This window comes from Agelaius phoeniceus, chromosome 1 (genome assembly GCF_051311805.1).
Source record: "Agelaius phoeniceus isolate bAgePho1 chromosome 1, bAgePho1.hap1, whole genome shotgun sequence".
NCBI lineage: Eukaryota > Metazoa > Chordata > Aves > Passeriformes > Icteridae > Agelaius > Agelaius phoeniceus.
The window spans coordinates 131,770,327-131,794,242 of NC_135265.1; the positions used below are offsets into that span (position 1 = coordinate 131,770,327).

General features: G+C 42.5%; 1 protein-coding gene and 1 long non-coding RNA gene across 2 annotated transcripts in view; one reads left to right on the plus strand and one right to left on the minus strand.

Moving 5' to 3' along the window:
- The window catches only part of NIPAL2 (NIPA like domain containing 2), an 81,029-nt gene that overhangs the window by 34,923 nt on the left and 22,190 nt on the right, over nt 1-23,916 (plus strand). The window contains exons 4-5 of the mRNA XM_077187609.1: nt 13,609-13,677; nt 19,368-19,539. Coding sequence (XP_077043724.1) covers nt 13,609-13,677; nt 19,368-19,539 — 241 coding nt within the window. The remainder of the gene's footprint in view (nt 1-13,608; nt 13,678-19,367; nt 19,540-23,916) is intronic.
- Nucleotides 4,004-22,154, minus strand: LOC143695432 (uncharacterized). The gene is made up of 5 exons (XR_013184594.1): nt 21,652-22,154; nt 20,694-20,829; nt 19,380-19,622; nt 7,146-7,182; nt 4,004-4,258 (listed from the first exon to the last, which is right to left on the minus strand). It is a non-coding gene; the product is annotated as an uncharacterized LOC143695432 (long non-coding RNA).

Consider the following 23,916-nt stretch of genomic DNA (forward strand, 5'->3'; position numbering starts at 1 on the left):
AAAGATCACATCTCTGATGGGAAATGAGCAAACAGCTTATAGACTGCAGCCTCCAGCTTAAAAAGGGAGATCAGCTGCTGCTTGGGAACTTGCTCATGACTCAAAGGTAAGGGAAATAAATATGGGAAAGCATTACCCCTTGCCTGTCCTTTTCCACAACACTATAAGCATGTCTGTATCATCCCAGTTCTCAAATTCCATAGGGAAGTATAGGGGTTTTTTCCATCAACCACTGCAAGCAGAGTGGGAGCAAACCATGAATTCCTATGAATATAGAGGAGGCTGGACATGGGGCAGCAGGTCTGGGACAATGGGGGTGTAGCCCAAAGACTGGAGGCAGTATGCAGTTTTATCAGCCTGCTTGAGGAGTGACCTGCTTATCTGGTTTCCACCAGGCACTTCTTAGGGTCCCAGAGCAGAATTTCCTAGTGTGTGCTATTGGCAGGCCTCTAGTATCCTGCTTGGGTTCCCCCTACAAAGCCTGGAAAGAGCCATGTGCCTGTGGCAGTTTCCTGCTAAGCCCAGCGTGGTGCTGGGCAGCAGAGAGCAGCAAACCAACCCAGCTCCACATCCTGAGCTTGGGGCACACACACTCAAAGCAAATGCTGATGGTGGGAGAGCTCACAGTCCATCTATTCTGGACATTTTCTTCTCTTCAGCATTGCTGGCAGAGCTGCTTGCAGGAGTGTTTCCTTGCCTGACAGACAACAGAAACTGGTGAGCAAAACCCTTTTATTTAGGCTGATGGCTCACAATTCATTTTGAAGAAGTCTTGGTAGCTCTTCCTGGACACCTTATGCAGGACATTGGAAATGAATGCTCTGGCAGAGCTGGGGCCATGCTAAGCACCAGCTACAGCTTGTCTGAGTGTCTGTTTTCTGATTCTCATTGGGCTATTTTTCACAAATCTCTGACTGTTCTCCATGCTTCCCGTCCCAGCAAATGCTATGGTAAAATGAGTGTTAATTTTTTTTCTGAGGACATTAAAGAACATTTGCATTTGATTTTTTTCTTTTTTTTTTACTGATGACTGAGGTGACTGCAAGTTAAACAGGAGCTTTGTAATTACACTAATCTGTTTTAAAAGGCGTGATAATGTTAATTAGGATATTTCTAGGCACTAAGGAACATTACAATACAATTGTCATTTGTCAGAAAGTGGGGTGCAGAAGACAGATGCAAAGAAACTTGAGTCATTAATTACACAGATCCTACCTAGTGCAGAATTTAGTTTTGCTTCAGACTGCTTCAAAATGGAATGTTGAAGAAAAATGGGGTGCATAGTGCGGGCTGTGTCTGATATCCAGCTTAGCACTGACTAGAGGGCTTAAACTATGGAGCCAGCAGAGCAGGGCAAGTCCTTCCCTTCCCTTAGTCAGCATTGAGTGGGAAAGAGCAGGCATGGCCTGAATCTGAATCCCTACACTCCTTTGGACGTGCCTGGCTCAGTGTAGTGCTTTGCCCTTCCTGTCCCCATCTTCTAGGCTAGTCTACAAGTAATGACTTTCAGTTAAGTTGGCTGTGGCCACTGTGTTGATTTTCGAGTCTCACAGCATGTCTGTGAGTTGCAAAGTGATGTAGGGTGAGAGTCTGGCTGCTCATGCAACACCTGTCTGTTCCTGAGATTTCACGAGGTTGCTGTTTGGATCTGGGACATTGCTGTCACACAAAGGAGTAATGTTGCTCCCGCCTTGAATCTGTGCTTCTGGTGCTCCATTTGCCTTAGCATTCATTTGACTCCTTGATGAGGCAATTTGTCTGGGTAAATTGACAGGAAAATACTCATGGATATAATTTTTAAAATAAAAGTTGTCTTTCGTGTAAAATCTCACCTGTAACACCAGCCCTTTAAGATTTTGTGATCCAAAGACTGCATTGCTCTTCAGAGCTTAAGAATGATCCTTTTACTATGGTCCTGAAGTCTGCTTTGGGCATTGATAAAAAAATGTCCGAATCTTATCCTTGCTTGTCTCCATAGTCTGCCATATCTGATTAAGTCCTCTTTGAAGGAATCAAAAAAACCCAAAAAAGGCTTTATAAAGATGAACAAACAACAACTGTGCACTTCAGTGATAAGGGAGGTGGGGACCTTTGACTAACCTGGCAACTGAAGACTGTGATTATTTCATTTGGAGTTTTGGTGACATGTATAAACTGTTATGCTCATGTTTATAATGTCACCATGGATTGTCCCAAAAAAATGGCATTCACTAATGTGAGCAGTGGGGAGATATGCTTCCCATGCTTTGACTAATATGAACTTTGAAACAAGCAGCCAGCAGCTTCAAAGAACAGCCAGGTGGTGTGTGAATCAACACCAGGCCTGGAGCAGAGCTCTTAAGGAAGGGATATTTGCAGTGTGCTCAAAAGTAAATAGTGGCCATCAAGCTGAACAGGTGTGTGCTGCTTGGACTGAGGTTATACTGGTATAGCTCCACTCTCCTTGATGACATTCATGGCTGATTTACATCATCTAGGCTAGAAACTTTGGCCCCATTTGGTGATATGAACTGTTTTGCCCATAATGGGGAAATGAAGAGAGGTTATGGAGCTATGATAGTGAGAAGTCACAGAGTTGTTAAACTCTTGGATGAGGCACACAGCCACTCTCTGGCTATATTTCCTTTGTATCCTGCTGTGGTTTGCAGAACAGCCTGTAATGTAGAGGTCTATGGTGAAGTGCAAGGTTTGGAGGAAGTCCCTCCACACACAAAAACAATGACTCAGAGCAAAGCAAATACTGGCTCCTTGGACAGGACTTCATGGTGGTGAGGTGAGGTAGTAACATAGAAGTGCATGTCCCTCTGTGGACAAGTCTACCTCTTGCTGCCATTTAATTCCCTAGAACCAAATCAGCCTCATGGGAGCTGAAACCTCCACTTGAGTCCTAGCTAACATGTTCGATGATTTGACTGTCATCCTAATGGAAACAAAGTAATTTTGCCCACTGACACAGATTGTAGTTGAAGCCCTTTTCTTCAACAGCCAAGGGTATCTCCACTGTAAATATGTTCCTGTGAAAAACAACCAAAATATGGGGTTTATGTGCATAACAGACTTGTACCCACACAGTTAATTCTCAGTTAAAGCCTAGTTTAATTTTTTGGGCTCCAGCTTGGGAGTAAATAGATCGTGACTCCATTTACTTTGCTTTATGATTCTAACCTACTATTTCTTAATGTTTCTTTTCCATTTTTATTGGGGGTATTGTTGTGGGTTTGGGGATTTTTTTCTGCTTTGTAATTGTCTCAAGGTTCTTTTATTTATTGACTTCTTATCACATTATTTTCTTTCCTTTGTTTCTCTTTCAGTAACAGTCTTTTGCTCTCAGCAGTGACTAAAGCACCATGAACGTTTTCATTGTGTCTGTTATCATGCAGCAATGACTCAGTCATCATGTCAAGATGACCAAGAGCAAAGCTCCTCCTGTCTGCAGAAGCTTCTGTCAAACAAATAGCAGCTTTCACCTGATCAAGTCTCTAGCTCCATCTCTTGACTATTGTACTTTTTTTCACCAAAGTTAATGTTCTTCATAGTAATTTGTGTGGTCTGTGTTTTGGAGTTATGATGAAAAAGTACTGCTAGCAATCAGGATGTTTAGTTACTGCTGAGCAGTGCTGGCACAGCATTGAGGTGGGCTCTGTTCCTCATACTGCCCCATCAATGTGTAGGCTGGGAAGCAGGAAGCAAGAAGGGGAAGGGGACACAAGAAGCAGGAAAGGGGACACAGCTGGGACAGTTGACCCCAAGTTACCAGAGGAGTATTCCATACCATATGGGGTTGTCCTCAGCATATAAAGCAGGGGGAAGAAGGGAAAAAGGGGACATTTGGCATTGGTGCTCCTAGGTAACCATTACTCAAGATAGAGCCTTGCTTCTGTAGAAATGGTTAAACACTTATACACCAATGGGAAGCAGTGAATGAATTCCTGACATTGCTTTGCTTCTCATGCAGCATTTGCTTTATTTATTAAACTGTCTCTATCTCAACCCACAAGTTTTTGCACTTTTACCCTTCCAATTTTCTCCCCCATCTTGCTGGAAGAGTGGCTCCAGCTGTGTGAGGCTGAGCTGCTGGCTGCTGTGATAACCACACATCTGAGGCTGCCAGGACAAACTGAAGAGCAGTGCATGGTTTAAAAAGCATGCATGTGAGAGATAATAGCATCTGGCTCATGAAAAGGATACTCAGTTCTCCTTCATCTCTTCAATTCCTGAAAAGGAATTTATCTTCCTCACCCCATTTCCATAGTAATCCCTGTCAAGAAGAAGCTCTATAATCATTAAATCCTATACTAATGCTAAAATAGCAGAAAAAAGAGACAGCAAGTTCTGTATTGGAGAATCCACATAAGATACAGTTGCTGAAACATCAACAATGCTCAAAACTAGGGGAAAAAGCATCACCACCTTGTTATCTCTGTAAGTACAACAGAGCATATAAAAAGGTGTTAAAGGTACATAGAAGGGATCATTCAGCTACACTGGTCTTAGTTTCCTCTTGCAGAAGGCAGATATGAACTAGATGCTTTGGATTTTTGTGAACTAAACACCTACTCTTTATGTCAGCAGTCACTATGAATTACAAAATGCTAATAATACTTTTTATTTTTTAAACCTGTAAACTGCCAGTAAACTGGTTTGCAGTAAAATGTCAAAATGTACAACTGCAATGTGTCACAGGGAGACAGTGGAGCAAACATGAGCCTGCTACCTATATCTCAGGCCCTTGCAAGAAACTTGCATGTGAGGCCATTTCTTTCGAGTTTATTTTTTCATTCCAAGATTTTCATCTTACGGTTTTTTATCATAAGTATCTGCAAATTAAAAGCATCCAGCTGTGTGTTTATGTGAATGCACCCATCTATATACGTGTGAATATTTCAGGCAGTGCAGGACCTCTTGTTTTAGGTCACCACTGATAATCTAGCAGTTGTTTATATTTAAATGAATAATGCTGCTAAGCAGAAGGTTCTGCCTTCTGGAGTCCACTCATTTTTTTTGCATTAGGAACTATCTGTAAATGATTAACACTCTGGAAATCAAACTAGGAGAGCCAAGTGCGAGAGGTGCAGGAAGGAAAGCAAGAGCAACCCTCCTCTGCAGGAACAGCAGACTGGAAGGGCAGCTCCTTCCCCTGACATAAAATCAAGTAATTCTTTTAACAGGTGGATCCAACTTCATTCTAATTGCAGTCAGGTCTTTTCTTTTTCCCTGCCCTGTTGTTATTCCTGTTAGAATATTTCTGAAGTGCCACTGGCTTGGGAGCATTGTGATTTCCTGCCTGTGTTTACCCCTGTCTGACATGGGTGACTTTGTTTCAACAACTGAGCATGTGCACTCAGGTTGTGACATGGAGAAGCCTTTTCTGTGAAGATCAAAGGAAGGGTTAGTTGCAGCTAACAGAAGATTATTTGAGTTAGGATGGGAGACAAGCCTGCCTTTGTTTGAAAGTGATGCTGGAGAGGTGCATTTGGAAGAGGCATGCCATTCCTCTCAACTGGTAAAGGGAGATTCTTATATAAAAATTCTTTTGAGGATTTGCTAAATAATGTATTAAGCTGGTTACCTTTCTCTCAGGGTTTTCTATTTCTGATTGAGGTGGAGTCAGAAATAGCTCATTTGTACTTTAGCAAGACTTGTACTACAATAACAGGAGGGAGCGAGCTCTCAGTGCTTGGCTTGGAGGCCCATTTGTGTGTACAAGCAAGGTTGTGTGTGCATGCAGAGTGAGACATCTCTCTGAGAGTACTCCTTGTGCCCTGCCCTGCCTGCTGTTACACTGAACAGCTCTGTTTACTCATTGTTCAGGTAGCTCCCTTTTGAGCTTGCCTCCAGCTTGCCATAAGCCTTGTGTCTCCTCCTTAGCTCTCAGTTTAGGGGTCCATGGAGCCACATTAAGCATGTGATAGGAACAGCACAGCCTCTCAATGTGAGCCAGACTGTAGCTTCTGGGGATTCATATTCCTAGGCTTGGACCTTACCTTGTAGACCAGGAGTTAGCCTGGGTCAGACAGGGATATCCAGAAAGCCTGCTGCTAGGCAGCAATAGAAGCATATCCCCAAGCCAACTGGCCATTCTGGGGGAGAAGCTGGTCAGGCAGTGCTACTTTGCCTCCCTGTTTCTCCTGTGTCACCTGGAAACTGGCAAAAGTTTATAATCCTATTCTTGCTTTTCCTGGTATTTAATTTCTGTAGTTGCCATGGAGACGATATGTGATGGTACTTGAGAAAATCTTTTATTAAGATGTTTTCAGCTATGATTGATGTTTTTATACAGTCATGGGAGAAGTTTTTATTTTCAATCTAGCAGGCATTATTAAAAACATGAAATGGTCTTTGATTATGCAGCAAAATATCCTAGGAACTAAAATGTCCCAAAGTATCACAGGCTGCTCGTGGAAACAGTGTAAAAATCTATTCTGCCCCTTCTCCATTCTCTCATTTATTTCTAGTTTTAAGATTTCATTCCTGAGAATAAGAAATTGTAATGTAGAAGTGACAGGTTTAGTTTTAACTCTTCAAAAAGGAAAAAAAATTTGCTACTCATAGTGGTCTCTTAAAAGTACCTGAAAGTAGGTTGTGATGAGGTGGGTGATTCTTGTCTCCCTAGTAACAAGTGATAAAACAAGAAGAAATGGCCTCAGGTTGTGTCAGGGAAGGTTTGAATAGTACAATAGGAAAAATTTCTTCCCAGAAAAGGTTCTGAAACACTGGAACAGTCTGCCCAGGAAGGAGGTTGAGTCACCATCCCTGAAGGTGCTTAAAAGACATGTAGATGTGGTGCTTAGGGTTTAGGTGATGGACTTGGCAGCACTGGGTTAATGGCTGGACTGAATTATCTTACAGGTCTTTTTCAACTTAAATAACTCCATGATTCTAGGCTTGTTAACTATACAGTGGGTGGATATGTTTGTATATAACCTTAGTAAGCACATAAAAAGTTACTTTAGTTACTTTGTTTCACAATTCATATTCTCCAGCTTGGTTTGCTACCTGCTATGTATATGAATTAAAATAATCAGAGTGATGAATATAATTAGGATCTCAGGAAAGAGATTAAAACCCAGAGATAAATAAATAAAAGAGTCCCATTTCTGAAGCTGCTGTATCCTCTGAAGTTCCCCCACCTTTTCATAACTTACCAGACTCTCATTCCAGCCTTTGCAATTTGTTACTTTCCTGGAAAAAGATAAATTTTAAATTTCTGAGGTAATGTAGTTACCAAGTCTCCTCTCTCTATTCCTAACAATGATGATGCCAAATGTTTTTAACTCTCTCCTTCTCATATGTTGAACAATGCCCCTTTTCTTTATGTCACAATGAAAAAATCAAATGCATTTTCATTTCAGGTTCCCACACTGGTAATTGCCCTTTTACTCTTATTTCAGCTGTCCTTCAGTACTTCATATGGACCTTAACTGATATCTGAGTATATTAATTGCACTATGAAAACCATTGGAACAAGGACCTTGTTTTATTTATACATCTGTGAAGTACTGAGTACAGCCAGAGCTCTGTGAATAATAATAGCTAAATGATAAGCCTCTCCCAATTCCACATGGTAGCTCTTTGAAAAATATGGTTTTTGTTAAGGACTCTGAATTCCTCTTGCTTCAGAGTTAACTCATAATTGGAAGTTTAGAACATGTTCCACCCCTTTCTCTTTTTTTTTTTAAGATCCATTGAGGTCTGACAAAATCACAGTTATTGGAAATGGTGCATAGCTTTTGAAACAGTACACACCATTAAATTTGTTGGGAACACCTTTAGATCACAAATACGTAGAGGAATCAACAATAAAAAAGGAGCAACACTTTAACTAGCCTTGATGAGTGAGCAGGCAACAGACATTTAAAGTGTTTGGGGTTTTTTCTGCTCATCAGTTCAATTTATAGGCATAGCAAGTTTCCATAAATAATGGCATATACCTTTTAGTCCATGCAAATTATGTTCCTTTTTCTAAGTTTTCATTTCACAGACCTGGCAACTGCAGTTTAATGTGCTTTAGGAAAACACACATGTAATATGGATAAATTGCATTTCACCATATAACTGAGTCTCCAGTGCAGATTTTAGTCTGCAAGTGATAAACTTAGTGGAATTATTGCCAAAGATACAGATTTCAGCCTGGCTTTCATTTGCCATAAACCCCTTATTTTACTTTGACAATAAATAGAGACTTTGAATGTAAAATGTCACTTTAAAATACTGTCAGAATGATGTGAAAAGGTTCTCTGGTAAACAAGCATCAGATCCTGCCTGAGTGCTGGGAGCAGGACCGTACCCAGCCAGTGCCACACTGCTGCTCACTTATTTGGAATAGCAAAATAGTGCTGCCACTCCACGTGACAAATGGATTTCTCCTGGCTGATGGTTCAACCCTCCCTCCCCCACACCTCAGCTTGTGCAGGAGTCTCGTGTGGCTGGGGTGGGAATGCCAGGGAGTGCTGACGGTGCCTTGCTTGAGGCAAATTTGCCATTTCTTGAGCTCATTTACCCCAGCACCCCCTGTAGAGGGGAGTGTCACTCCTGACAAACTGCACAGGGTCACCAGTTTAAAGCCCTTGCTCTGAATTGTGAATTTTGACCCTCCTTTAGTGTTAAACATTGGCATGTGGCTGATAAAGAACATAATGGTAATGGGGTATGTTTTGGATGGTGTGAGTCTGTCTGAATTTTCCCTCATCTGCCTCACGATCGTCATTTGGGGACCACTGAAGAGAAGACCCCCCCTGTCTAGAATCTCTGGCTCTAAAGGAGAAAGTCACACACCAAAGGCCCTGAGACCTGAAAGCACTGGGTTAAGTTACTTGTTTTCACAGGAGTCTTTGCTGTATGCTACACTGAGAAGAAGAAGGGGCACCGTGCCCTTTTTGCAACAATAGCTTTGGTCCCACCTCTCGGCCTGGCTGGACTTCTCCTGAGTTCAGGTGGTCTCCCACAGACCCTCACCTGTTTTACAACCACCGCGACAGACAGACTGAGATGTAAGAAGCCTTTCCATCAAGGACTGAGACATGAAACTCCCATGTGAAAAGGCCCCACTCCTCCTTCCAAGGACAGGGACTGAAACCCCCAGCCCGGGGGAGGTGTGTGGGGGAGGCAAGCTGGCCAAACCGAGATGTTTGCCTGCAGGTTGTGACCACTGGACCAAGAAAACAATGGCTCTCATTTACTGCTGAGAACATAGACTACCTGTTACAGCTATTCCCTAGTGTATCTGTTTCCCCCCCACCTCACAATTTTCAATAATAAAAACCTCTGAGTTAGCTAGAGATTTTGGGATCTCCCCAGTGTAACAGGAGGATCCTTGACTGGACTGGACCAAAGGACTTCATCTCTATGTTGGTAGCTATATCCCCCTCTCTCTCTCTTCTCTCTCTTTCTCTATCTTTTTCTCTCCCTTACCCCTCTGTCGCATTTTGCTGTGGTCATTCAATAAAGGTGCATTTGTTTTGATTATTACTGCAAACCCCCTTGTACCGTGCCGGTTCTTTTGCACCCTGAGGTCACCCCTACGAACCACCACGACACCCGTTCGTAAGGACGGACCGTGACAGATGCATTATTTCAGGAACTCGAGCAGGGCAGTGAGGGAACAACAGGCCAGAGGAAAGCATTCCTCAAGCCTCTTTGCTACCAAGTAAAATGCTGGCAGATCCACAATCTCAGTCCATGGTCTGTGTGCTCAGGGGCTATCTAGGAAGGACTTCAAAGTGGGTAGGTGGCTTTAATGGCTCGTTCCAAAACATATTAAAGTGAAGTAAAATAATTTTCTATATTGTTTTTTACTTTCTGGAAAACTTAAGGTTGTTTCTCTGACAAGCCTCGTGCATTTGGAAGCACTGGAAGAATATGTCAACAGTTTGAAATCTGGGGTCTGACAAAGTGGCCTGTATGCTCAGACAGATGTTTCAGTGATGAAGAAACTTACATTTTATGCCAACAGTTTTGAATATTTAAAGCTCTTTCCTGTAGAAGTCCTTAGTTGACTGAAGCAGTACCATGGCTCTGAAGTTGTGTCTGCAACTGAATTCCCCAACTGAGGTTTGTCTTGAGACTTATGTGTGGGAAGCTCTGCAGTGCTGTGGATGATATCACAACTGGATATCACAACTGGAAACTCAGAGAATATCATGTTTATTACTTATTAAACTGGCTGTTCCACCAGTCCTTTAGCCTCTGAAGGACATTAAATGGCAGACACTGCACAAATAATGAAGCCTTTCACATGATAAGATGGGAACAGAAGGGCTCTGGTGGCTTTCAGGGCAGTACAACAATTTTGTGATCTGTCTTCAGTTGCAGGTTGTCTTTCATGAATGGTTTTCCTAGCCTGAGATATGCTTTTTCTCCTCTGAGTGCTGCTGTATGTGGTAACCCTGGTTCATTAAAAATTGCCTGCTGATTTGATTCACTCTGATTTGAGATGTTTGCAATGTAATTTTCCTCTTTACTGCATTTCCCCCCATTTTTTAATTTAATATAAGCACATGTGGGTATGAACCCACATGAGATAGTTTTGCCATGCTGTAGCAGCAGGGTGTTGCTGTGCTTTCATCTCATCTCCCTGAATGGATCCATGTGATGTTTGACCTCCTTAGGGCATTGTGCTCTGCTCTCAATCTTCAGGGGTGTGTCCAGCCCTGCCTTTGGAAGCATGGTGCTATCCCCATGCTGAGCAGAGCTCAGGAGCCCCTGTCAGCCTGGAGCAGGCCCTGCAGTATATATGCCAACAGCAATGCTCAGGTGAAACATGTGGTCATTGCCATAAGGTGACCTGAGCCATGGGGGTGAGGTTTGAGCCCGGCCTGCTGCCTGTACACGTGCATTGCTTTTCCTTGGGTGCAGACCAGGAGGTTGCTTAAGTTAGGCACAGAGGAGTGTCACAGGATAAGGATTTTAAGCTGAAAGTTGGTAGATTTAGACTAGATACAAGGAAGAAGCTTTTCACAATGAGGTGGTGAGGCACTGGAACAGTTTGCACAGAGAAATTGTGGATGCTCCATTCCTGGAAATGTTCAAGGCTGGATGGGGCTTTGACCAGCATGGTAGAAGGTGTCCTTGCCCATGGCAGAGAGGTTGGAATTAAATTATATTTAAGCTCCCTTCCAACCCAAACCATTCTGTGTTTTTCCAAGAAGAGAATTGACCTTTGTAAGATTGTTTCTGTTCAGACACAGGCAGGTCATTGTGATAGAAATCTTACACGTCCCACAGTGATATCTGAGCCAAGCTCACAGGTACCTGGTGAAGCAACCACTGTGGTGCAAAAGCAGTTGCTGTTCTGGGGAGGACACCCAGGATGCAGGGCATTGGAAAACCCACTGCTGGAGATTTGATTCACAGCCTCTAGAGGCACACACTCAGGTCATCATCAGTACCCACACATGGATCTGATTTAGCACATTATTTTAGATGACCAATGGAACACATGACCTCATCCTCTGCTCACCAGCTGCATTCAAGAGCTGGATGGAGACCCTCTTGTGGTCTGGCTTCACATCAATGGTGTTTTCTCTGTGGTGTGTTGGTTGCCTACTGAGTCCTGTGCAAGGTTTGTGACCCCCAGCTGAATACTGGGAGGAAGGAGCTGCAAGGGGTTGCATCCAGAGATGCAGCCATAACGATAGGATCAGCCTCTGGAACAACAAGAGCCACAGAGAGACTGAGTTCTCAGCTGGGAGTAGTGGGGATTTGTTACAATTACTAATGTAAGTGCAGTAAAATGATGGGGTAAATGAGGGGGCAGATTCTGTTTTCTATTCCCTTCTGTCTCCTTTTTCTTAAACACTTCATGACAAGGCTGACAAGGCCACTTCTCCACCTCCTCACAAAGGAGCATGTTGTCATTTAAAAAGTACAAATCTTCGGTAGCAAGAAACAGTTTTGATTTAGTTGCTGTTTTTTGAAGCTGCTGTGTGGGCAGGATGAAGTGGTCAAACTTTGGGCAAGATCAGTGCTCAGGACTTGATGCTACAGCATTAAGGCATAAGGAAGGAAAACCCATCCCCTGTGCTTCTGCAGAGGGTGGTGTCCATGTGGCAGCATTTCCCCAGAGTGGAAGGAGGCTGTGTGTCCCTGTAACAGTGGGTGCTGATCTCTGCAGGGACCTCTGTGCTGAGGTGTCCCAGGCTCCAGGGAGGGGTGTTCCCAGAGCAAGAAAAACACAGTGTGTGTGTGAGAGCCCAGAACATGCTGCTGGATCCCACTGGAGGATCCCAGGGAGAGGATGCAAGAGGGGAAGGACCTCCAGTGGCCATGCATCAGAGGCTATGGGCTAAAATCTTGAGTAATGCTTCTCACTGGATGCTTCTTGTATGCAAGCTATGGCACTGATGCTGTAATAGTTAGCAGCACTCCCTTGCTGCTTTCTTGTCCCTGAATCCCTTTGGACCCATCAGTCATGTCTTGGTGACACCTGGCAGGCAGCCAAGCCCTTCTCTCAGAGCAGTTCTGTTGTCGGCTTCTCCTGCCAGCTCCAAGCCACTACAGAAACAGAGGGGCTGGAAACAGTTGGGTTCTGCTGCTTGGCTTAAATATTATATTTGATTTGTAATAAGGCTGTTGTTTCTTCACACTTTTGGGGATGCTTTTGCTTAGTCTGGGAACTATCTAACCACAACAACAATCCCCCCTCCAAGTGCTTTTGGAAGATCATGTTGCTCTTTATAAATGTTGAAGGGTAGCAGTCTCTGGGGCTGCGTGTTCAGAGCTGCCCAGGGACCTTTTGGGTAAGTATCATGAAACATGAGGCTGTAAGCACAGAGTTGGATGCTGCTTTACAGCCTGGAAACAGTCGTTATGCTGGGTTATATTACCATGACCTTGTTTATAAAAACTGATGGTTATGTTTGTCTTCTCTACCAGCTAATGGGGATCCTCACAGCACTATAGAAGTGACCTTGAATGGGTTTTTAATACACTTAGGATGGCTTGCAATGTGTTGGAACATTTTGACAGTGGACAGGGAGCTCTGTCAAGTACATGTTGTTTGACCTTGCTGAAATGGCATCTTTAAACAACTTCTTTCCAAAATAATGAATCCTGCTTGAGTGTTTTTAATTTCTTGGCTTCATAGAAAGCTTGCAAATCTTAGTGAAATTTAGACAGTCTTATTAGGAAATTTTTTAATGAAATAACACAATACATTAAAGACACTTTCAGGACACCTACGTTCCTGGCTGCCCTGTCAAATAGTGGATATGTTAACATGTAAGATAATTGTGTTCTGGTAGGAATGGTTTGATTGCTGATGGTTTTCCTTCTGGATATTGTAGAAAACTAGGTCCTTTTTTGGGGGAAAAACCCTGTTTGTGGTTTTCAACTGTGTAGTTTTGTCTTTCATGAGATTTAAGAAGGTTTTCTACTGAAGGACAGCAAAACCAGCATGCCTTTCCATTCCCACTTGTTTATTACTTAAGCCCTAGTCAACTATGCAGAGGTATTCCTTACCACTTTACTCACTGCAGCATGAACTCAGTGACTGAGAAGTACAATAATTTGGTTTGGATTGGGCCATGATGTGCTATCAGAAAACCACCATTATATTGTTCTTCTTAAACTAATAAGTATTTTTGTATTTCTTTGCCTTGTGATTTGCAGACTCAGCTGTTTGGAGTTTTACTTGCTGCTGCTTCAAATTTTCTCATCAGTGTCTCTTTGAATATACAGGTATGATATGGTTTCTCTTTATTCAGAGTTGTTTATGTTTAGCAAGTACTTACATTGCAGTTTGGTTTGATGAAGTTCAAAGTGCAACTTTTGTTGCATTTATTAAACCTTCTCTCTTTCATTAACTATAATCTAGCAGTGCCCTGCTATAATTGCTGGGAGTTGGGAGTTGTTGGGAGCTCTCAACCTGTTCTGTGCTGTGATTGTCATACAGGAATAGAAGAAATATTCATAAGTCCTCCTCCTTTCAATGTGCCAGAAAGAAACACCAGCTGTGAGTCACTTGTGGTCCCACTGAACCTGGGATTAAGGGAAGGTACTATAAGAGACAGTATCAAAAGCTTTGCTGAAGTCCAAAAAGATTACATTAACTGGCTTTCCTAGATCAGTGAGGTGGGTTACCCTGTTACAGAAGGAAGTCAGGTTTGATAAGCAGAACTTTCTCCTCATGAAGCTGTGCTGGCTGTGACCAATGACTGTGTTGACATCAAGGTGTTTTTCAATACCTCCCAAAATAAACTTTTCCATTATTTTAGTGGCACTGAATTGAGACTGACAGGTCTCAATTCTGATTCCTGTCTGACTGACAGGAATTTTTCAGGGTTCTCCTTCTTGCCCTTCTTGAAAACTGGGACAATGTTCACCACCTTCCAGTCAGCTGAGAGATCAAAATCAAGAGAGATTTTGCAATGACATCAGCTAGTTCTTTGAGGATTCTTGGATTAATCCCATCAGGCCCTATAGATTTGTAGGGATCCAGCTGGAGCAGAACAAGTTCAGAACCACCTGGGATTTGATCATTCTGATAGCCATGGTCCTCCAGCTCAGACCACTGAGACCCCCTTGGTCCATCATCTGTGTTGAAGCCAGAGGCAAAGGATGCATTAAACACCTCTGCCTTGTCCATGTCCCTGTTTGTGAGGTGCCCATCCACATCCTGTAACAGGCTGATGTTATTTCTATGCTGCCTTTTGATATTAAATATCTGAAAAATCAATTTTTATTGTCCTCCACATTTCTGTCTGTCTTCAAGTTGAGCTTTGGCCACAAGTTTTTCCCTACAGTGGCAAGCTGCATCTCTTATTCTTCCAGGTCACTTGACCTTGCTTCCACAGGGCACACACCTTCCTTTTTTGCCTTAGACCCAAAAGAAGATCCCTGTACACCAAACCACCCTTCTGCTTGACTTCTGACACTGGGGAATTGCTGCTCCTGTGCCCTTAGGAGGTGATGTTTAAAAAGTGACCAGCACTGGCAGACCCCAGCACTACTGAAACCTTTCCCAGGGGACTTTTCTAACTAGGTCCCTGAACAGCCTGAAGTCTGCTCTCCTCATGTCCAGAGCTGAGGTTTTGCTGTACTTTTCCTCCTGTCAACAAGGATTCTAAGCTTGATTATTTCGTGGTCTCTGTGGCCAAGACGGTGCCAGTCACCATGTCACCCACGAGAGCTAACAGGCAGCAGATCAAGGAGGGCACCTTTCTGAGTCATCTCCTTCAGGACTTGTTCCATAAATGCATACAGACATACAGGTTTTTACAATATTGGACCCCAAAACAACTTTGGCCAATTTAGTTCTTCTTCTGCAATTAAGATAAAATAATCTGAGTAAACACTATTTAAATCATAAAAGTAAAGGAAGGTGTTGTCCTTACAACTGTGGTAAAACATTGTAGGATGTCAATTATAAAATACTTTCTGTTTTAATAATTAGAATACATACTCAGTAGAAAGTTACATTTTTCATTATAGTCTGTATCTTGTAGGCTTAGTTGCATTTTGAGGTCTTCTAACAGAAGTTTTTAAAGCACAGAAGACATTGTTGTGTAAATTGTTCAGAAGAAGTATTTTTGCTAGCTAGTATTTTAGAAGTTGTGCTGGTCTCATATAAAGCTACTTCTTGCTTTTTCTGTAAAGAATGAAACAGAAAGTTGTGGAATATGAAAGTTTCTGTTCATAGTAACCCGATTTATTAAAGCTAGAAGGTTCTTGTCATGGTTTCACACTGGCACAATGCCAGTGCCCCTATGAGAACACCCTCTCCCTGGTTTCTCCTGTGAGATGTGATCAGGAATAAGCAAAGCAGGCTCCCACTTGGGAAAAAAAAATTATTAACTAAACTACAAATGAAAGGGAAAAAAAAAAGAAACACACAAGGAAAATGAAAACTTCACAAATACATCTCCTCCTCCTCCCCACCAAATTCCCAATACATCCCCCAAATAATTGACTCTCGGTCCGGCACCACCCTTCAGAACACTCAATCCTCAGTTCATCAAGAGGAGAAGGAGTCCTTCTTGTGCCAATGGTGACCTCTTCCTTTCATGTCCAGTGCTCTCACCACTGAACACGGACCAGAGCTGCTTCTAGGGTCGACTTTTAAGGATGCTTCGTCCCACTCCAAAAAGGCACAGTCTCAACTTTGGGACATCTGTCCCCCCCATATTTTTCACCCCCTGGGGCTGGGGGGTACCCACACCAAACCCTCTTGGTCCTGAGGCATTGCCTCCCCCTAGAATGCAGTCCCTGTATCACAAGGAAACATGGCTCTGTCCATGGCTACACAAAAAGAGTCCAGCATAAGCTACTCCATCATCTCTTCCACCTGAGTTCTTCTCTATTTCTCTCATGGCCCATTTCCTCTTATCTCTATCTCTCTTCTCATTCAGCTCCAGGAGGATCAGCATTTGTAAAGTTTCCATCATCCAAGAAAAGGGTTAAAAATCTGAGGCTCTGTCTGTCCAGAACTCCCACGGCTGCCCAGCTGGGCACCTTCTCGCCACACCCCTCCCCTTCTCCTTCTCCACCGTCCACTATTAAATTTCAAGGTGGCTCAAGCACAGGCACAGGCTCTCTCTCTGTCTCTCCTGGGGTGGGGGGTGGCTGTCCGATGCCTCTCAGTGCTCCTCCACCCTTCCATCCTGCAGGGGCCTCTCAGTGCTCCTCCACCCTTCCATCCTGCAGGGGCCTTCCCCTCCCTTCTGTCCAGGGCCCGGCCTACCTCACCCGGCTGCATGGCTGCCCCTGGGCCTACCTCACCCGGCCCCATGGCTGCCCCTGGGCCTACCTCACCCGGCCCCATGGCTGCCCCTGGGCCTACCTCACCCGGCCCCATGGCTGCCCCTGGGCCTACCTCACCCGGCCCCATGGCTGCCCCTGGGCCTACCTCACCCGGCCCCATGGCTGCCCCTGGGCCTACCTCACCCGGCCCCATGGCTGCCCCTGGGCCTACCTCACCCGGCCCCATGGCTGCCCCTGCCCCGCCCAGCCCACAGCCGGGCAGGGGAGCTCTGAACCTTTCCCTGACCGGAACCCAAGAGAGCCTCCCAGGGCAGAGCCCTGCTTTAACCCCGTGTGCTCAGAGGCAGATCCAATGTCCCAATGGCCACATTAGGTGCCAATATTAAAATCTGAGCACCCATTGGCCTGACCACAGCATCCCAGAAAACATATTTCCTGTCAAACCACCACAGTTCTTCCGTGATTCCTTTCTATTTTAACATCATTAGCTGGAGAATCCCACAGAAAGAAACCTGTTTAGCCAGAGGAGGTAGGCAAGTTGAGATGACTGCTGCCTTTCAAACAGGAATTCCAACCTACAAGTGGTGACAGTGCTAGGACAGGCTCTAGGAAAACCTCTGAAGTTGAAGTGGAAAGGTAAAGGTGAAGTGAAGAAAAGTGAAGGTGAAGTGGAAATTAAGTCTGGCCATAATAATGAGGTTGTTCAGAGTTCATATCTTTTGTCTGCTGAGGGTACTGGGTGCCAAAGTAGATGCTTTGCAAGGGGATGTACCAAGGCATACAAGCATACTTCCATTGACTTGTAATCATAACAGCCCTTACTGGATTTGAACTATCATCTTTTTAAATGTTGATTAGGGAAACCCAATGGTTCTCATTGCCATATGACAGAAAAATTAAACTGATTATTTTTATCCTTTAAATTGGGTTTTTCTCCATTTAGTAACAATATCTTCTAAATATGAATAACGACTTTCCCTAAATCTCAACATTTATTTTCACATCCTATTAACTGGGCAGGCTAAATTTTCTTGTTCTGTCCCTTTCTGACCATGTAGTCCATTATCCTGTTTCTCTTCCCTCTAGCAGGTTGTCTACTAAAGAACAGCTCATCATTTGCAATTTCAGCTGAGTTGTAAACAGCCTCCACCTAAATACCATTTGCACACATCACTGTGCAAAGACAGACATCTGGAGAAAGAAGGCTGTAGGGGAGTTGCTGAGCTCACCTTCCTGTGTTTGCTGCACACCTTTTCAATCTCACTGTGTCTTCAAAAGTTAATCCTACAAGAATCTGGGGTGAAAATACCCCTCAGGATTCAGTTAAGAATTTGTCTATTTAATTTTTGGCAGAAACTCGTATTCTTGAATAATAATTTAGTATTATTTACTATTAATTTAATTTGTATCTTTATTGGGTTTTTTTTGTTTCTTTGTTTATAAAAATGGAAAATCCATTTTGGATGGGTGGCACAAGTTTGATTTCCTTTTGCTCTTTTTCTTCTTGGAAGGCTAAACTTTCTCCTAGAATTTCATCCCCTGAACATGTTCCACAGCACAAAGCTGCAACAATGTGCTACATCTTCTCAACAAGAGCACTGACGAAGACTATGGGCTATTACAGACATTGCTGTTTGTCCCATGCTCTGTCAAGTAGCCTGCAGAGAAGAATGGGAGTATGAGGAAAATCCTTTACAACCTCCCTGGGCTCTGCAGGGAGACTTCTAAAATCAAATATCAAGTGATGGAGAAAAAAAAAATTTCTTTTACCACCATTTGTACTGTAATAACTGTATCATTTGATTTCCACCTTTTTTGATCCATGTGCAGAAAGGGTGGAGAGTAATTTGAAAAAGGAAAATATAATCTGCAGAATTAATTTGGTAAACATTGCATCATTCCCAGTTATGACACTTTCTTGATGGAGACTGCCTGGACTCTGTTTCAGAGGATCAGTGTGATCAAAGACAAATTGTCTTGCTATATACATGTTCTTGCTGTACAGCCAGAGAAAAAACAATTACAACTTGTGCCAATGATACCTTCGTCATGTAACAGGAAGTGCTGATGAAGTATTACTTGAGTATATGTTATACCTGTGCCAACTGTTTTTTCTTTAGAAAATAATGTTTTACTTCTGATCTCCTTCTAAGGTCAAACAGGAGACTGTAGCCAAATCATAAATTCTATTTAATTAATTTAGAGTCCTCCCTACAGAAGGTGTGACTAAGTGCCACCTTTTTCATTTTGAAAGTATATTCGTGGTGAGGATAGGTTTCACAGACAGGAACACCCTGTTGTCTGTTCCCCCTGTCCCGGTTTGTTGCCACAGTTCTGATTCTGCCCTGTCTCCTGCCTTTGAGTGTTTCCAGATTCAGAGCACAACTGCTGAGCTTTGCTTTGAGACAGGAGCAGATGTGTGCAGTGATACCTAGGAAGCACTAGCTAGTATTCACTTAGCATTTTTCAGGCTAAGAAAGCGCATCTGAAGCAGCACCGAGTTAACACAAAGCTCTGCAGCAACAAGCTCAAAGTCACGTTTAAAAAGAAAACCTTGATGCACCTGGAACTTGAAGTTGACAGCCCCCTAATTATGCCACTTTTGTCAGACATAAGAACACAATGGAAGTTTTTCTATTCATGCCTGTTCCTGATAATTCCTTTTCTAGAAATGCGCTCACCTCCGGCTGGTTTGCCAGGCAGAGCCGAAGCCGTGCTACAGGAGCAAGCTGTGGTGCTGTGGCATTGCCCTCCTGGGGCTGGCAGAGCTGGGCACTTTCACAGCCTATGCCCTCGCCCCCATCGCTCTGGTGGCTCCACTGGGATCTGTTTCTGTTATAGGTGAGACCATTTGCCATTTCTTGCTCAGGTATGTGCTTCACTCTAGCTGCTTGCTTCTGGCTAGGGGAATGATACCACAGAAACTGCAGCAGGAACACAAGAGGAAAATGTTAATGTCATGGTTTGAAAAGAAATTATTCATATAACTACATGAGCTGACAGTTTGACAAAAACTGTCTACTTAAATCAAAGACTCTTCTAATATATTTCTTTTTCCATGGTTTTGTCTTTTGTGTCACTGTGCTCTGCTAGCTCCTGTCCAGTGCTGTAAGGGTTGCCAGTTCTGCAAGCTCCCAAAGAGGGGAACTGGCATCCTGCTGCATGCTCAGAGCTGTGCTCTGATCCTGAGTACCTACAGCACATTTTCTGTGTTACCATCACACCAAGTAGTTTCTGCTGCCTGTTCACCATGATTCATGTTGATGTGGGCAAACTTGCTTGACACTCTTCAGTGTGTGACAAAAAGGGCCTAGAAATTTCCAGAAATGTTAAGTACATTTATGGACATTATTAAACATGTTCATTTGTTCCTTTATGTACAGATTAATTGGACTTTAGCTGAAGTGACAGGATCTCACTCTTTACTTCATGTAGGGGTTTTTGTTATTAAGGTGCTCAGGTATGAGATGTCTGTTTCTTTGACAAAGTAACACACATTTGAAAATATGTCCTTATGTTGTGCTAGTGTAAAGCAGGGTAGACAGGGCAATATTGCACAGAAGCTGTAAAAACAGGAATAGAGGGTGCAGCTACATCCCTTAACCTGGTCACTTCACATCCACAGCTGAATCATCCAGGACTGAGAGATCTCAACAGTTCTGAATATGCTGGAGCTCATTTACTTGCTATTGGCAAGTGATTACATTGCATGGTCTCCAGCTACCAGTTACATGCTTGGAAGTGACACTGCAGTGAGTGACTCTCCATGGGAAGGTAGAAAAGATGAAATACCTTCCCAGTGGACTGCTTAGCTGTAAGGGAATGAAGCAGCTCACAATATGTAGGTGCAATTTAGCAGAGAGAGAGGGAAAAGGAAACTGCAGGCAATTTACTGCAACCTTCAATGCTTAATTCTATTGCAGAATTTCAGATATAAAACCATGTTAGTTCATCATAGTAGGAAAGAGTTCTCAAAGAAAGGAATGACATATTACCTGAGATGAAAGTGTAACTTAATATGATGTATCCCAGTGTGATTTTGGTGGCAGTAGTTATCTGTAAAAATTGTAGGCATTGTCAGAACTTCTCTGAACATCAAAGAGCGTTGGCTGATCTCATTTGTTGTCCAAGCTGAATAAAATTATAGAAAATTAGAAAGAAAAAGCAAAAAGCAGTGAGTAGGAAGAAAAATCCCAATATTTATTAAACTGAAAAAGATGAGATCACATTTAGGGTTGATTTTTATCCGAGCTGATTCCTTCTTTGCTTTTGCAAAAAGTGAAGAAGTGTTGCATCTGGTGATTCCTTCATTCTACACTTCCCTCACTTACAATAAATACCAAGAAACTATTTTCCTAACTGTTATGTCTTACCAAAATTCTCACCCATTTTATTTTTTTAAACTGTCCCAGAACGCTTATTCTGTAAGATTCCAGAAAGCACTTTAATATCTTATATTCCATTCCCATAAATCAGCTGGCAGTGTCCATTTCACAGCCCAAACAATAGAAATATCTGAAATTTTATTTAGTCTAGCTAACATTCCCTTAAAGAAGAGCAAGCAAAATCATGCAGACAGCCAATTACAGCAATAACTTCCCAGTAACACTTCCTACTACAAGATACTTTCCTGTCTTCTGAAATTAAAGCCAGAGAGAGAGCATCCTTTCAATTTTAAAAGAGTTCATCATTTAGGGCAATGACGAACTGCCCAAGTCATGTGTGCATCATCTGCTAGCAACTGGGCCAAGGGTAGTTTAGGCAGCAGGTTTTCCAGTTTAAAAGATCAAGAAATAGTTTTCTCATTAAGTTGTGACCACTTTTAAGTGGTGGGAGTGGCCTTTGTAGAGTCTACCTCACAGGTTTTTTTGAGGTATTGTTGAATGTCTTTCATAAATTAATTATTTTTAAATGAACAAATTAAGTACTTAATAACAAACTCCAAATGCATACCTGAACCCCAAGTCCAACCTTCTGAGAAGCATTTTGTTCCCAAATTCAGTGTCAACATGTCCCATATGGTAAGGGCTGACTCTCAGTGCCATTGGAAATGCAGGACATATGGTGTGCTGAGGAGAAATGTGCTTTGCAGTATGTCCAGGCATCCAGGGGATTCTCTGCAGGTCTCTGGGTTTGCAGGGAGTTTCCTTTGCTTGGAAACCAGGGTTTGGAGGAGGAGAAGGCAGACTGGAGTCTCTGCCCAGAATGGATTTGGGCTGTACCCATCATATATCTCCAGACTTCTGAGACGGGAAGCATCTTAAAATAGATGGAGCCAACATCTATTATGCTCTGCCACCACATTTAACTACATCCAACTGGATTTTGCACTTAACCCGGTATCAATTAAATACTGAAAACTTTGTGCCTCGTTCTATTGAGCTGGATTGTTCCAGTGTCTTATTTTAAAAAGAATAGAGCACCAAAGATCATGAATTGGCATGGTGCCAAGAGATTTAAATATATATTTTTTTAGACTTGAGATAGAAAAAAAATATATTTTTCTTCTTACACAGTGGAAGTATTTCTGTGTGTGGTTGCAATGATGCAAGCTCTACATCTGTTCAGGGTTTTAAATAGTTTGAGAAGACAGCAGTTGTTTTCTTCAAGAGGAGAAATTAGTAAATTTTTAATTTAAAAGTGGAGGAGTAATACATGTTTGATGTGATCATTAAGAAACTTTCTATACTTAAAAAGTAAAACTCATGTTTTTCACGTAGCTTGGGTAATTTTAGGTTGCAGTGGTTTTTAGCTCATCATCTTGCTTTTGTCTGCAGAAATGACTTGGGGTTGGGAAAGGTGAGGAAAAGTCATTGGCATTGGAGACCATTTCCTCTGCAGTGTTCACCATTCTGTGGGGAGTTGTTTTACACTTGCTCCACCCAGGCTGACATTGTTAAGATCCCTTTGCATTTTTATATGCTCCTTGTAAACAGCAATGGGGGGCTTCAGTCCTAGGAAAGAGATAGTTTGGGAAGATTCTCAGATACTCTTGTAGAAATGGATTTTTCCCACTCACTGTAATGTAACATCTTTGTGGCCCAAGAACTTGGAATTCTGAGGACTCTGTCACTAATGATATCTAGGAAATATTCACTAAACTCTTCTTTAAAATACTTGATTTGTACTTGTCTAGAAAAAGCAAGAAAAATGATATTCAGAGTTTTTCCTTCTCTCTGCAATGTATGTGTCCTATAATGCAGGTTCCAGAATTAAGCTCACTTTAATGGTCTCTCTTTTGAGCAGTTTCTCAGATGGGGAAAAATGTTTCATGTTTTGTTCACCACTTTTCCAGTACTAATCTTTGATCATGTTAGAAATGTTACAGGTTCAGTGTGCAAGACAGCTGTCAAGAGGTATCTGTAATGTCTTTCTTTGTATTCAGTGGAGCATTAATCTCCATCATATAAACTAAGAATGGGTTTTAGAAGTCAGTTAGATGTAATGAATTTGTTCCCAGGTGTCATTTGAGCTGCAGCAATGAATTGCACTGTGTAACTCATTGCCTCTCCAGATTTTCCTGACTCTGTGGCAGACCACAATAGCTTCTGTTTGGGGATGGATTGCAGCATCTTCAAGTTTTCAGTACTGGGAGGGTCCTGAACCACTTCAGCTTGGAAGACAGGCTGAGGGTCTGTTCATAAAAAGCATATTCTGAGGTCACATCTTGGAATGTGACTGCCAGCAACTGCATCCTCATAACTTGAGCACTGCTCAAATGATTTAGGGCAAAATCAACTGGGTGAACTTAAACTGCTTGATTAGATGGAAGCACACCCTTAGGTTGCATAATACAGAGTAAGTGCTTGGTCTCAAAGTGAGATATTGTTGTTCAAACTGAGAGAGGTGCAATAATCTTTGAATTATATCTAGTTCTCTTCTCTTGGTATTCCATCCAGACCACTGGTGAAGTGTTCTTCTGCATGGGTGAATTTAAATGCCTTTGCCTGACTGAATCTGTTAAGCTTAAGAGAATTAACATTTAAAGCAAATATGAAATTTTGTGGATTTTTTTTGAAAACTGTTGGAGAAGACAGTAGTGCAAGCAGTCTTTGCATTTATAAGGAGAGCACTAATCTTTTTAAATAGTGCATAAAGCTCATCTGGGATTTGAAAAGAGGAAAAGAAAGAATATAATAATATTGTTATTAACTGTTATAAACAGTTATATATGTATATAACTGTTATGAACAGTTGTTACAAAAACTATTTAGTGTA